Source organism: Salvelinus fontinalis, chromosome 24, assembly GCF_029448725.1.
Source record: "Salvelinus fontinalis isolate EN_2023a chromosome 24, ASM2944872v1, whole genome shotgun sequence".
NCBI classification, from domain to species: domain Eukaryota; kingdom Metazoa; phylum Chordata; class Actinopteri; order Salmoniformes; family Salmonidae; genus Salvelinus; species Salvelinus fontinalis.
Window position 1 is genome coordinate 29,360,089 of NC_074688.1, and position 16,325 is coordinate 29,376,413.

Genomic DNA, 16,325 nt, shown 5'->3' on the forward strand with positions numbered 1-16,325 from the left:
GCTAAGAGCTGTCTGTGAGGGTGACAGAGGAAGCCGGTAAGATGTAATAGACAAGACACATTATAACCAACATAAGTCATGTGCAGTAAATCACCTTCTGTGTGTCGACGAACGGTGGCAATTCAACATGTAGAATAGTCTGGAAATTAACAGAAAATGACGGCCGATGTTCTGTGGCGATATGACGTCCACCTGCTGCTTTTAACCATTTGTCTGCACAGTTTTTTTCCGTGCTGCTGGGTTTAGTGTAAATATTCATATTGACAGTCTCTTTGTATTTGGGGTTCTTAGCTAGCTATCAGACCACGTTAGCTGTGAGACCAAGTTATCTATGAGACCAAGTTAGCTATGAGATCATGTTAGCTGTGAGACCATGTTAGCTATGAGACCACGTTAGCTGTGAGACCAAGTTAGCTATGAGACCAAGTTAGCTATCAGACCACGTTAGATGTGAGACCAAGTTATCTATGAGACCAAGTTAGCTATGAGATCATGTTAGCTGTGAGACCATGTTAGCTGTGAGACCATGTTAGCTATGAGACCACGTTAGCTGTGAGACCATATTAGATTTGAGACCATGTTAGCTATGAGACGATGTTAGCTGTCAAACCATGTTAGCTGTGAGGCCATGTTAGTTATGAGACCATAATAGCTGTGAGACTATGTTAGCTATGAGACCATGTTAGCTGTGAGACTATGCTAGCTATGAGACTATGTTAGCTATGAGACCATGTTAGCTGTGGGACCATGTTAGCTGTGAGACCATGTTAGCTGTGAGACCATGTTAGCTGTGAAACCATGTTAGCTGTGAGACCATGTTAGCTGTGGGACCATGTTAGCTGTGAGACCATGTTAGCTGTGAGACCATGTTAGCTGTGAAACCATGTTAGCTGTGAGACCATGTTAGCTGTTGAAACCCAGTCCGTCCTATTAGCTGTCTGTGCCGTCCAGCTGCAGCTATGATTGGGCTAAGCTGACTGAGACCAGCCTGGTTCCCCCTGGACGTTTAACAACCTGTCTGACTTCCTGTAGTCTACAGCCCAATCACAGCCGGCCCCAGACGCCACATGACAGCCTATTATCACCCCGTAAATCTCAGCAGATCTCAATAAACTTCTCTTCCATTCTCCCTCATCGTGCTAACATTGATGTGGACGGTCATTATGTTGGAGAGGAAAGAAAGGAACATAGAAGGAAACCAGACGTGACCAGTTGGTTTGGAGGGAGAGAGTTGAGCGCAACTCAAACATTCCTACTAATGCCATGTGTTCTGTGCCACATAGAGGGAGGTATGGGCTGTGGGAACATAATGAAGATGACGAGACAGTCTACGCTGTATCTCATATGGAACCCTATTCACTATATATCCAGGGTCCTCTGGTCAAAAGTAGTGCACTGTATAGTGAATAAAATTCCATTTGGAAAGCAGATTTTTGTGTTGTAACACTTATATAACTCCAGCCATGGGAATTCTGGAGTAACGGCAAGTCTTAATGATTTGATATTAAAGTAATTACATTTTTTGTCGTTGGTCTCGCCACTAGCTGCAGCTCGTCTGAATCAAATGAAATATAATTGTATTAGTCACATGCGCCGAATACAACAGGTGTAGACCTTACAATGAAATGCTAACTTACGAGCCCTTAACCAACAATGCAGTTTAAAAAAAATATGAGTAAGAATACGAAATAAAAACGTATTAAAGAGCAGCAGTAAAATAACAATAGCGAGAATATATACAGGGGGGTACCGTTACAGAGTCAATGTCTGGGGGCAGTTCAGGTAATATGTACATGTAGGTCGAGTTATTAAAGTGACTATGCATTTACGATAACAACAGAGAGTAGCAGCGGTGTAAAAGGAGGGGGGGGGGGGGCACTGCAAATAGTCGGGGTAGCCATTTGATTAGATGTTCAGGAGTGGTATGGCTTGGGGGTAGAAGCTGTTTAGAAACCTCTTGGATCTTGACTTGGTGCTCTTTACCACTTGCCATGCAGTAGCAGAGAGAACAGTCTATGACTAGGGTGGCTGGAGTCTCTGACAATTTTTTGGGCCTTCTTCTGACACCGCCTGGTGTACAGGTTCTGGATGGCAGGAAGCTTGGCCCCAGTGCTGTACTGGGCCTTACGCACTACCCTCTGAAGTGCCTTGCGGTCGGAGGCCGAGCAGTTGCCATACCAGGCAGTGATGCAACCAGTCAGGATGCTCTCGATGGTGCAGCTGAACCCTTTGAGGATCTGAGGACCCATGACAAATCTTTTCAGTCTCCTGAGGGGGGAAAGGTTTTGTGGTGCCCTCTTCACGACTGTCTTGGTGTGCTTGGACCATGTTCGTTTGTTGGTGATGTGGACACCAAGGAACTTGAAGCTTTCAACCTGCTCCACTACAGCCCCGTCAATGAGAATGGAGGTGTGCTAGGTCCTCTTTTTCCTGTAGTCCGCAAACATTTCCTTTGTCTTGATCACGTTGAGGGAGAGAGGTTTTTGTCCTGGCACCACACTGCCAGGTCTCTGACCTCCTCCCTATAGGCTGTCTCGTTTTGTTCGGTGATCAGGCCTACCACTGTCGTGTCATCGGCAAACTTAATTATGGTGTTGGAGTCGTGCCTGGCCGTGCAGTCATGAGTGAACAGGATGAACAGGAGAGGACTGTGCACGCACCCCTGAGGGGCCCCTGTGTTGAGGATCAGCGTGGCGGATATGTTGTTACCTACCCTTACCACCTGGAGGCGGCCCGTCAGGATGTCCAGGATCCAGTTGCAGAGGGAGGTGTTCAGTCCCAGGGTCTTTAGCAATTTGATGAGCTTTGAGGGCACTATGGTATTGAATGCTGGGCTGTAGTCAATGAATAGTATTCTCACATAGGTGTTCCTTTTGACCAGGTAGGAAACTTCAGTGTGGAGTGCGATAGAGATTGCATCATCTGTGGATCTGTTAGGGCGGTATGCAAATTGGAGTCGGTCTTGGGTTTCTGGGATAATGGGTTTGATGTGAACCATTACCAGCCTTTCAAAGCACTTCATGGCTACAGACGTGAGTGCTACATGTCAGTTGTCATTTAGGCAGGTTACCTTAGTGTTCTTGGGCAAAGGGACTATGTTTGTCTGCTTAAAACATGTTGGTATTACAGACTCGGACAGGGAGAGGTTGAAAATGTCAGTGAAGACACTTGCCAGTTGGTCACCGCATGCTTTCAGTAAACGTCCTGGTAATCCGTCTGTGAATATTGACCTGTTTAAAGGTCTTACTCACATCGGCTGTGAAGAGCGTGATCACACAGTCTTCCGGAACAGCTGGTGCTCTCATGCATGTTTCAGTGATATTTGCCTCGAAGCGAGCATAAAAGTAGTTTAGCTCATCTGGTAGGCTCGTGTCAGTGGGCATCTCTCGGCTGTGCTTCCCTTTGTAGTCTGTAATGGTTTGCAAGCCCTGCCACATCCGACGAGTGTCAGAGCCAGTGTAGTACGATTCGATCTTAGTCCGGTATTGCACTTAGCCTATTTGATGGTTTTTGTCGGAGGGCATAGCGGGATTTCTTATAAGCTTCCAGGTTAGAGTCCCTCTCCTTGAAAGCAGCAGCTCTACCCTTTAGCTCAGTGTGGATGTTGCCTATAATCCATGGCTTCTGGTTGGGGTATGTACGTACGGTCACTGTGGGGACGACGTCATCTATGTACTTATTGATGAAGCCAATGACTGATGTGGTGTACTGCTCAATGCCATCGGAGGAATCCCGGAACATATTCCAGTCTGTGCTAGCAAAACAGTCCTGTAGCTTAGCATCTGCTTCATCTGACCACTTTTTTATTGATCAGGTCCCTTGTGGTTCCTGCTTTAATTTTTGCTTGTAAGTAGGAATCAGGAGGATAGAATTCTGGTCAGATTTGTCAAATGGATGGCGAGGGAGAGCTTTGTACGCGTCTCTGTGTGTGGAGTGAAGATGGTCCCTATGTTTTCTTTCCCTCTGGTTGCACATTAAACATATATATAGATAGATAGAAATTTTGTAAGACAGATTTAAATTTCCCTGCATAAAAGTTCCCGGCAGCTTGGAGCGCGGCCTCTGGGTGAGCGTTTTCCTGTTTGCTTATGGCGGAATACAGCTCATTCAGTGCAGTCTTAGTGCAAGCATCAGTCTGTTGTGGTATGTAGACAGCTACGACAAATACAGATGAAAACTCTCTAAGCACAGTTGAAGTCAGAAGTTTACATACACTTATGTTGAAGTCATTAAACTCGTTTTTCAACCACTCCACAAATTTCTTGTTAACAAGCTGTAGTTTTGGCAAGTCTGTTAGGACATCTACTTTATGCATGACACAAGTAATTTTTCCAACAATTGTTTACAGACAGATTATTTCATTTATAATTCACTGTATCACAATTCCAGTGGGTCAGAAGTTTTCATACTGTTGACTTTGCCTTTAAACAGCTTGGAAAATTCCATAAATGACGTCATGGTTTTAGAAGCTTCTGATAGGCTAATTTACATAATTTGAGTCAATTGGAGGCGTACCTGTAGATGTATTTCAAGGTCTACCTTAAAACTCAGTGCCTCTTTGCTTGACATCATGGGAAAATCTAAAGAAATCAACCAAGACCTCAGAAAAAAATTGTAGACCTCCACAAGTCTGGTTCATCCTTGGGAGCAATTTCCAAACGCCTGAAGGTACCATGTTCATCTGTACAAACAATAGTACGCAAGTATTAACAACGTGGGACCATGCAGCCGTCATACCGCTCAGGAAGAAGACGCATTCTGTCTCCTAGAGATGAACGTACTTTGGTGCAAAAAGTGCAAATCAATCCCAGAACAACAGCAAAGGACCTTGTGAAGATGCTGGATGAAACAGGTACAAAAGTATCTATGTCCACAGTAAAACGAGTCCTATATCAACATAACCTGAAAGGCCGATCAGCAAGGAAGAAGCCACTGCTCCAAAATCGCTATAAAAAAGCCAGACTACGGTTTGCAACTGCACATGGGGACAAAGATTGTACTTTTTGGAGAAATGTCCTCTGGTCTGATGAAACAAAAATAGAACTGTTTGGCAATAATGACCGTCGTTATGTTTGGAGGAAAAAGGAGGAGGCTTGCAAGCCGAAGAACACCATCCCAGTATCATGTTGTGGGGGTGCTTAGCTGCAGGAGGGACTGGTGCACTTCACAAAATAGATGGCATCATGAGTATGAACAATTATGTGGATATTTTGAAGCAACATCTCAAGACATTAGTCAGGAAGTTAAAGCTTGGTCGCAAATTAGTCTTCCAAATGGACAATGACCCCAAGCATACTTCCAAAATGGCTTAAGGACAACAAAGTCAAGGTATTGGGGTGGCCATCACAAAGCCCTGACCTCAATCCTATAGAAAATTTGTGGGTATAACTGAAAAAGCGTGTGCGAGCAAGGGGGCCTACAAACCTGACTCAGTTACACCTACTCTGTGTCACGATCGTCATAATAAGTGGACCAAAGCACAGCGTGATCTGGGTTCCACATCTTTTTATTTCTAAGTGAAACTCACAGCAAAACAAAACAATAAATAGCAAAACGAAACGTGAAACTGCTATAGTGCTCACAGGCAACTACACATAGACAAGATCCCACAAAGCACAAAGAGGAAATGGCTGCCTAAATATGATCCCCAATCAGAGACAACGTTAAACAGCTGCCTCTGATTGGGAACCATACCTGGCCAACATAGAAACATAATCCCCTAGATGACCCACCCTAGTCACATCCGTCCTAAACAACATAGAGAATAAAAAGCTCTCTATGGTCAGGGCGTGACACTCTGTCAGGAGGAATGGAAATTCACCCAACTTATTATGGGAAGCTTGGGGAAGGCTACCTAAAACGTTTGACCCAAGTTAAACAATTTAAAGGCAATGCTACCAAATACTAATTGAGTGCATGTGTCACGACTATCACCGAAGGTGGCTCCCGTTCCCGTTCGGGTGGCGCTCGGTGGTCGTCGTCACCGGTTTACTAGCTGCCACCGATCCCTTTTCCCCTTTTCATTTTGTTTGGTCTAATTGGTTTCACCTGCTCCTTGTTTGGGGTTTTGGGTTGGGGTTATTTAAGTTCAGTTGGCCCACCTGTGTTTGTGCGGGCTTGTTTGCTGTTTTTGGTTCAGGAGTGTCCTTTCGTTTATTTCCGCTGTACAGCGTGTGTACCGGTGTTGTACATTTTGGAGTGTTTTACGCCTGTGTTCGGCGTTACCCTCTTTTGTTCGCAGTGATTGTTCCGGAATAAATGTTTTTTCCGAATCCTCTGCTCTCTGTGCCTGACTCCACAACCATCACTCTTCAAAGCCTGACAGTATGTAAACTTCTGACCCACTGGGAATGTGATTAAAGAAATAAAAGCTGAAATAAATCATTCTCGCTACTATTATTCTGACATTTCACATTCTTAAAATAAAGTGGTGATCCTAACTGACCTAAGACAGGGAATTTTTACTAGGATTAAATGTCAGGAATTGTGAAAAACTGAGTTTAAATGTATTTGGCTAAGGTGTATGTAAATTTCTGAGTTCAACTGTAGATACTGTGGTCTACAGCTTATCATGAAATACTCTACCTCAGGCGAGCAAATCCTTGCGACTTCCTTAGATATCGTGCACCAGCTGTTATTTATAAACATACACAGTACGCCGCCCCTTGTCTTACCAGACGCCGCTGTTCTGTCCTAACGATATGGTATAACCAGCCAGCTGGATGTTGATAATCAAATCAAATCAAATCAAGTTTATTTTATATAGCCCTTCGTACAGCTGCTAATATCTCGAAGTGCTGTACAGAAACCCAGCCTAAAACCCCAAACAGCAAGCAATGCAGGTGTAGAAGCACAGTGGCTAGGAAAAACTCCCTAGAAAGGCCAAAACCTAGGAAGAAACCTAGAGAGGAACCAGGCTATGAGGGGTGGCCAGTCCTCTTCTGGCTGTGCCGGGTGGAGATTATAACAGAACTATGCCAAGATGTTCAAAATGTTCATAAGTGACAAGCATGGTCAAATAATAATCATGAATAATTTTCAGTTGGCTTATCATATCCGATCATTAAGAGTTGAAAACAGCAGGTCTGGGACAGGTGGCGGTTCCATAACCGCAGGCAGAACAGTTGAAACTGGAATAGCAGCAAGGCCAGGCGGACTGGGGACAGCAAGGAGTCGTTCAGATAATGTCGTCGTTCAGCTACGACTCCGTGAAGCATAAGATATTACAGTTTTGAATGACCCATTGGTATTTTAATTTTCCGCTTAGGTCATCAATTTTATTTTGCTAGCAGAATGGAAGGAAGTGGGGGTTTATTCAGTTGCCTACGAATTCTCAGAGGGCCTGTTTCCGAGAAAACAGTTTATCATTCACGTCTGGCTCGTTGGACACGTTAAAGGAAAAAATGGATTCTGCCAGTCCTTGGTGAGTAATCGCAGTTCTGATGTCCAGAAGTTATTTTCGGGTCATAAGAGACGGTAGCGGCAACATTATGTACAAAATAAGTAAAAAAATAAGTTACAAACAATGCAAAGAAACAAAAAAAAAACACAATTGGTTAAGAATACGTATAACGTCAGCCTTGCTCTCCGGCGCCATCAAGGGCTTTGTTGGGGTAGAGTTCCCATGATTCCTGTGGTCAATCCGAGATATGGCCGCCTCATGCATAAAACACCCACACACACACCCATTGTATCTTTAATACTGAGTGTATTAATATTGACTGCCAATGTACCTCCAAGGCCTGCCTGTGGGCCAGGGTGATTGAAAAGACAGAGAAAGCAATTTAACCTCCACTAAATCAATTTTAATAGACTAATTAGATTGCCTTTAAAAACACATGAGAAAGCAAAGGCTTGGGACCCAGAGTGAGTCTCAGTGTCATAATATTGGCGTAGGGCCCACCCCAAATGGCATCCTATTACCTACAGAGTGTACTAATTTTGCCTAGAGCCCTATGGGCCCTGGTCAAAAGTTGTACTCTATATTGGGAATGGGTTGCTATTTGGGACACAATGTCGGCATAATACAGAGAGGCTGGGACACAGAATGTAATATTGACTTGGCCTCTGTTCCAGAGTTATGGTGGAAGAATGAAACACGTCAAGTCATGTTTTTCTTGATTTATCCATTGACTAACTAATTACTGTAATATCAATAGCAGATCTTACTAAACTCCTGGAGGGCTGTGGCGTTTTTTTACCATGACAACATGGCGGGACACATTCAAATGTCTAATTTGGCCTGGGGGCCGTTTGTTTGACCACCCTGCTCTAGGAGCTGTCTGTCTACGAAGTCTTAAACATCAGTTATATAGTGAACATCATATGCTCTATCTACTGTATGTAACTTATTGTCTTCCTGTTTCTCCCTCAGCCAATTGGAGCATTGAACCCGAAGCGTGCAGTGTTCTATGCAGAGCGCTACGAGACGTGGGAAGAGGATCAGACCCCTCCATATCACTACAACACCCACTACTCCACCGCTAACTCCACCCTGCTCTGGCTGCTCAGGATAGTACGTACTCTATACCCCATCCACCCAATACCCTATTCCTTGTACCCTATACCTGCAAAAGTGGGTTGTTGATTTAAAAAAAAAATCCATTATCATTTCTACGTTCTTTCTATCTGATTTTAGACGTTTGAGTGTAGACGTACAGTACCAGTCAAAAGTTTAGACACACCTACTCATTCAAGGGTTTTTCTTTATTTTTACTATTTTCTACATTGTAGAATAATATTGAAGACATCAAAACTATGAAATAACACATATGGAATCATGTAGTAACCAAAACATTGTTAAACAAATCAAAATATATTTTATATTTGAGATTCTTCAAATAGCCACCCTTTGCCTTGATGACAGCTTTGCACACTCTTGGCATTCTCTCGACCAGCTTCATGAGGTAGTCACCTGGAATGCATTTCAATTAACAGGTGTGCCTTGATAAAAGTGAATTTGTGGAATTTCTTTCTTCTTAATGCGTTTGAGCCAATTGTTTGTGTTGTGACAAGGTAGGGGTGGTATACAGAAGATAGACCAAATCCATATTATGGCAAGAACAGCTCAAATGAGCAAAGAGAAACGACAGTCCATCGTTACTTTAAGGCATGAAGATCAGTCAACAACTTTGAAAGTTTCTTCAAGTGCAGTCACAGAAACCATCAAGCGCTATGATGAAACTGGCTGTCATGAGGACCGCCCAGGAAAGGAAGACCCAGAGTTACCTTTGCTGCCGAGGAAAAGTTCATTAGAGTTACCAACCTCAGAAATTGCAGCCCAAATAAATACTTGACAGAGTTCAAGTAACAGATACATCTCAACATCAACTGTTCAGAGGAGACAGGCCTTCATGGTCGAATTTCTGCAAAGAAACCACTACTAAAAGACACCAATAAGAAGAAGAGACTTGCTTGGGCTAAGAAACACGAGCAATGGAAATTAGACCGGTGGAAATCTTTAGTTAGAATTCAAGGTACACTTAACAAGCATGGCTACCACTGCATTCTACAGTGATAAGCCATCCCATCTGGTTTGCGCTTAGTGGGACTATAATTTGTTTTTCAACAGGACAATGACCCAACACACCTCCAGGCTGTGTAAGGGCTATTTGACCAGGAAGGAGAGTGATGGAGTGCTGCATCAGTTGACCTGGCCTCCACAATCCCCCGACCTCTACCCAATTGAGATGGTTTGGGGTGAGTTGGACCGTAGAGTGAAGGAAAAGCAGCCAACAAGTGCTCAGCAAAGCTGTCATCAAGGCAAATGCTGGCTACTTTGAAGAATCTCAAATCTCAAATATGTTTTTATTTGTTTAACACTTTTTTGGTTATGGTTATTGGTTATTTCATAGTTTTAATGTCTTCACTATTGTTCTACAATGAAGAAAATATTAAAAATACTGAAAAATCCTTGAATGAGTAGGTGTGTCCAGACGTTTTACTGGTACTGTAAGTCGTTTTTTATCCAAAATAATATGTTCAACATGGCAGCTAGTATGTTAGTTAGATAGTAAGTCACACAATCTACACAGTTGAAAGGACATTGATACTATCTAGTGTTTAGTAAATACCAGTGGAATCCAAATGGTGAGATAAAGGGTTACCCCTCCTGGGGTTTGGCCATATCTGACAGTTCGTTAATTGGAGAAAGCTTGATGGGGAGTTAGTAGCACCCTCCCCCTGTTCTCCCTTTGCCTGCCACTCTCCTCCTCCTCTCCCCCTCGTTAGCAGAGGGTCTGTTGAATTAGAAGAGTTCCTCTGACAGCACTTACACCGCTCCTCACTACCCACACTCCTCCTCTCCTCCGTCTCTCCTTCTCTCCACCCTACATCCCTCCATCAGAACACTGTCTCCATCTCAGACTGGGAACACCACATACGGTATCAGCCAATTACCACCGTCGCTCCCGGCGACCAGGAAGCACTGTAATTAATACTCCCTAAGGCATTGTGGGTAATGTACAGTAGGGGAGGACAGACAGACAGACAGACAGACAGACAGACAGACAGACAGACAGACAGACAGACAGACACTTGTCTGGCACAGGAACCTCACATACACAGACACAGGAACACACCATAGATGTGGTAAAGAGTTCAATGGAACTCGACCCAAACAATGGAAATGCCATGAAAAGGTATTGGGGAAAGACACCGTGGGGGAAAGATTGCGAATCTCCTCTTTGCCCTCCAGCAAAATTACCCTACATTTAGGCTATTGATTACATGTGTATTGTGTACTTCTAAATGTTATGCAGCGAAAACAGCAAAATATATAAAAATCCTACTTTAGTAATCACATTGTGGGCCTGTTACAATACATCAATCATAACAGATTTGACAAATATCCACTTTGTTAGATCAGGTTTGTTGAATGTGCAACAGTCCGGCATCCTTCTTCTTCTTCTGGGCTCCCGAGTGGCACTGCGGTCTAAGGCACTGCATCTCAGTGCTTGAGGTGTCACTACAGACCCTGGTTTGAGTCCAGGCTGAATCACAACCGGCTGTGATTGGGAGTCCCATAGGGGTGGCACACAATTGACCCAATGTCATCTGGTTTTGGCCTGGGTAGGCCGTCATTGTAAATAAGAATTTGTTCTTAACTGACTTGCCTAGTTAAATAAAGGTTAAATAAATAAAATACAAATTCTATCCCCCAAAGTCTGCGTTCCATTGACCTCTTTACCGCATCTATGGTTCCAATAAGAGACATTCTCATTGTCCCTTCTCTCTGTCACAACCAGTAGAATTCAGCCATTAGCTCTCCTTAGAGGAGTAGAAATTACTCATTCTGAACATGCAATAGAAAATCTAGTTCACTGACAGTATGGTTTGGAATGGGGTGTTATGTGTGTTCTTTTGTTTGTTTGTTTGTGTGTGTGTGTGTGTGCGTGTGTGTGTGTGTGTGTGTGTGTGTGTGTCCATGAAACATCCTTTGCTCAACGTAAAATGTGTGTGTGTTTTCTCTTGCAGGAGCCTTTCACCACGTTCTTCCTGAAAGCTAACAACAACAAGTTTGACCATCCAGACCGGACCTTCTCAGCCATCACCCGCTCCTGGAGGCACTGCCAGAGAGACACCTCAGACGTCAGGGTGTGTGTCACTGTGTGTTTGTGTGCGTGTGCGTGCATTCAGGTATGTGTGTGGCCATGAAACAACCTCTGCTCAATGTAAAATACTCTGTATCTGTGTCTACGGTGGATCTGTTCATCGGTTTTCAACCCAGAAGGAAACGTCACAATAAAATATATATCCCATGAATTATAAATAACACTGTGCTCAAACTGAGGAACAGAGACATGGTACACTGTGCATAACTAAAACACTTACAAATACATACTTGATTTACCTCTTATATAAAAAAACATGACTTTAGAAAGTAAGGAGTGCTGTACTCAATGTGAACAAAGGCTGAAGACAAAGAAAGAAAGAAATCCTCTCCTTCCTTCCTCAGAAGAGCAGTCAGAGGTTGTATCCCAAATGGCTCCCTACTAGCCCTGCTCAAAACTAGTGCACTAAATAGAGAATAGGGTGCCATTTGGGACAGACAGAGAAACGCTGAACCACCACCACGGTCACTCTGTAACACAGCGGGAACAGCTCTGACCTCAAAGTGTCAGATATTTCTAGAACACCCCGTGTCGGGTTAGTGTTGCCCCAGGCAATTAATAAAGCATTAATGACAAAAGCTATTTAAAATGTAGTGTTTTATGTCCGGACAGGGCTTTTCCTGGGCTCAGCTTGGGGAGGGGGGGAGAGAGCAGCACACCAGCCAACATGCCCTGTTAACAAATACATGCTACTTTAAACTACTTGTATGTCTGTCTGTCTGTTGAAACACACAGAACATGGCTGCCGGTCTATCAGCACAAAGGAGACAGAGACAAGATATTACAACCGCAGCTGTGTATTGCCGTTAGTAACAGCAATTATTCTGCTAAATTGTTTCATCTACACACACAGTTATACCTTCATACACACAGTTTTACACACAGTTTTACGTAGGTGCACGCAGTTACCTATGTACACAGTTACCTACATACACAAAGTGTTACCTACATTATGACACAGAGTACAGGACTGGGGGAGTGAGAGGGGGCCTTAGCAGGAGTGGGCTGACCACCTACAAGAGCAAGTCAATATGGAGCGACCTTGTTCTAGCATCCCCCCACCCCCCACCCTCCTCCACAATAAATGTTTTAACAGTGTTAATAATCCATGTCTCTGTGTCCACACTAGTGTGTGTGTGTCATGTGCGTGCTTGCCTGCATGCGTGTGAGAGTGAAAGAGGGAGAGGCAGACTTGTCTATGAGTAGTCCCAGTAACAGTCCCAGCAACCCCCCAGAACGCTGTGAGTGTGTCACCTGAAGGGATCGAGCAGTATCTAATATAGCTAATGCTATGGAGGCTTTTAGCCATCTATGCAGCCTGTTAGCTATCAATGGAGGCTGTTAGCTATCTATGGAGGCTTTTAGCTATCTATGTAGCCTGTTAGCTATCTATGGAGGCTGTTAGCTATCTATGGGCTTTTAGCAATCTATGGAGGCTGTTAGCTATCTATGGAGGTTGTTAGCTATATATGGGTGTTTAGCTATCTATGGAGGCTGTTACCTATCTATGGGCTGTTAGCTATCTATGGAGGCTGTTACCTATCTATGGGCTGTTAGCCATCTATGAAGTCTGTTGTATGGAGGCTGTTGTCTTTCTATGGAGGCTGTTGGCCTTCTAAGGAGGCTATTAGATATATATTGAGCCTATTAGATATATATGGAGACTGTTAGGTATCTATGGGCTGTTAGCTATTTTTGCATGCTGTTAGCTATCTATGGAGGCTGTTGGCTTTCTGTGGAGGCTGCTGGCTCTCTAATGAGGCTATTAGCTATGTATGGAGGCTATTAGCTATCTATGGAGACTGTTAGGTATCTATTGGCTGTTAGCTATTTTTGCAGGCAGTTAGCTCTCTATGGAGGCTGTTAGCTATCTATGGAGGCTGTTGGCTATCTACGGAGGCTAGTAGCTATATATGGAGGCAGTTAGCTATCTATGGGCTGTTAGCTATCTATGGAGGCTGTTAGCTATCTATGGGCTGTTAGCTATCTATGCAGACTGTTAGCTATCTATGGGCTGTTTGCTATCTATGCAGCCTGTTAACTCTCTATGGGCTGTTAGCTATCTATGCAGCCTGTTAGCTGTCTATTGAGGCTCTTAGCTATCTATGGGCTGTTAGCTATCTACGGAGGCTAGTAGCTATATATGGAGGCTATTAGCTTTCTATGGAGCCTGTTAGCTATATATGGAGGCAGTTAGCTATCTATGGAGCCTATTAGCTATCTATGGATGCTGTTAGCTCTCTAAGGATGTTATTATATATATATTGAGCCTATTAGCTATCTATGGAGACTGTTAGGTATCTATGGGCTGTTAGCTATTTTTGCAGGCTGTTAGCTATCTATGGAGGCTGTTAGCTATATATGGAGGCTGTTGGCTATCTTTGGAGGCTGCTGGCTCTCTAAGGAGGCTATTAGCTATATATGGAGGCTATTAGCTATCTATGGAGACTGTTAGGTATCGATGGGCTGTTAGCTATTTTTGCAGGCTGTTAGCTATCTATGGAGGCTGTTAGCTATCTATGGAGGCTGTTAGCTATCTATGGGGGCTGTTGGCTATCTACGGAGGCTAGTAACTATATATGGAGGCTATTAGCTTTCTATGGAGCCTGTTAGCTATCTATGGAGGCTCTGTGATTGACTTGTTCAGCCCATTAACAGGCTGTTGCTGTATTAATGGCTGACAGGGGAGCTGGGCTCGAAAACGGAGCTGGCAGCTTTAACAGCTTGGTGCTGAGTTATGACAGGGAAGTTTACAAATAGAGAGAGGAAGGGGGAGGGAGGAAGGGAGGGAGAGAGAGAGAGGAAGGGTTGGAGGGGAAGAGAGTGAGGGAGAGAGATGACCAAGAAATAGACAGACAGAGAGAGAGAGAGATATAGATAAAGAGAGAGGGGTGGGAGGGAGGGAGGGAGAAACAGCCTCAAGTGTTGTGGTCAGTTAGAGGGTGAAATGTGACCAACAGCAGACTCCAGTATTTTATTGGGGTGTTTCCTGTCATGCCACCTTCCTCTGTAAACCCTGATTTACCGTCCTAAAGCCCTGCCTGTAACCCTCTTGTAGTTATCAGCCCATAGGCAACAGGCCTGGTCAAACTCCCATAGGCCTGGTAAAAACCAACAGTATCACAGAACACGACAAACACTGCTTTCATAAAACAGCCCTCAAACTAGCGCTGAACCAGCTAGGAGGCCCAGCACATTGTAAACACACACATACACAGTCACTGACATACACACGCACGCGCATGCACACACACACACACACACACACACACACACACACACACACACACACACACACACACACACACACACACACACACACACACACACACACACACACACACACACACACACACACACACACACACACATATGCACACACGCACACACCAACACGAAGTCACCCCCCACACATGGCACACACACACATGGCACACACACAAACACACACACACACACATATGCACACACGCACACACCAACATGAAGTCACCCCCCACACATGGCACACACACACATGGCACACACACAAACACATGCACCTCCTGACACACACAGGCCTAGATAAGCAGAGTTGAAATGGTTTTAAATGGTTTTAACTGGTTTTAAATGGTTTTCTAATGAGGGCTCTGACAGAGAAAGGAGGGAGGTGCCACATTCCTGTTGTGCACATGGTCCAATGTACAGAGGCATCTGTCAGAGAGAGAGGAGTGGAGTTGAGTGGAGTGGAGGGGAGGAGAGGAGGCTCTGTGATTGGCTAAAGCAGTTGCCACCAACTGGTCGATCTTCAAGGCCTTGCGATCCCCCAAAAATAGTCTTGCACTGTTGGTATTAGATGTACTTGATTCAGCTGGGCCTAAAATAGTGTATACAAAATATTTTGGTGTGACTCCTTTGTGGATGATGTTAAACATATTTGTTGGTCTGATGTGATTATTAATAAAGAGCATCCAGACGCTGCACTTGATGCATTTATGAAATTGCTTCTTCCAGTTATTGATAAACATGCACCTGTTAAGAAACTGACTGTTAGAACTGTTAAGGTTCCATGGATTGATGAGGAATTGGAAAAACTGTATGGATGAAAGAGATGGGGCAAAAGGAGTGACTAAGTCTGGCCGCACATCTGACTTACTGCAAATTAAGAAATTATGTGACTAAACTCAACAAAAAGAAAAATAAACTGCATTATAAAACCAATAAAAAAACGTTGGAGTACATTAAATGAAATTATGTTCAGAAAGACAAATTCAACTCCATCTTACATCAAATCAGATGGCTTATTCATTACAAAACCATTTGATGTTGCAAATTATTTTAATGATTACTTAGGCAGGAAATGCCAACAACATTGAGCCAGTGTACTTATGCATAAAAAATAACAACAATTTAAGAAAGCATTGCAAGTTTGAATTTTGAAAAGTTAGTGTGGGAGAGGTGAAAATATTATTGTTATCTATCAATATTGACAAACCTCCTAGGCATTGAAAACTTAGATGGAAAGCTTCTGAGGATGGTAGCTGAATCTGTAGCCACTCCTATCTGTCAAAACTTTAATCTGAGCCTAGAGGAAAGTATTTGTCCTCAGGCCTGGAGGGAAATGGCATTTACTGGTTCTAAAAGCAGACCTTTCAGCTTGCTCCCAGCTCTTAGCAAACTGTTGGAAACATTGTGTTTGTCCAAATACAATGTTATTTCTCTGTAAACAAATTA

General features: G+C 43.7%; 1 protein-coding gene across 10 annotated transcripts in view; it reads left to right on the forward strand.

Moving 5' to 3' along the window:
- The window catches only part of LOC129822249 (neurobeachin-like), a 318,368-nt gene that overhangs the window by 253,750 nt on the left and 48,293 nt on the right, over window positions 1–16,325 (forward strand). For all 10 annotated transcript variants that reach the window (XM_055880368.1, XM_055880366.1, XM_055880362.1 and 7 more), the window contains 2 exons: window positions 8,375–8,515; window positions 11,476–11,595. In XM_055880368.1, the coding sequence (XP_055736343.1) occupies window positions 8,375–8,515; window positions 11,476–11,595 (261 nt within the window). The remainder of the gene's footprint in view (window positions 1–8,374; window positions 8,516–11,475; window positions 11,596–16,325) is intronic.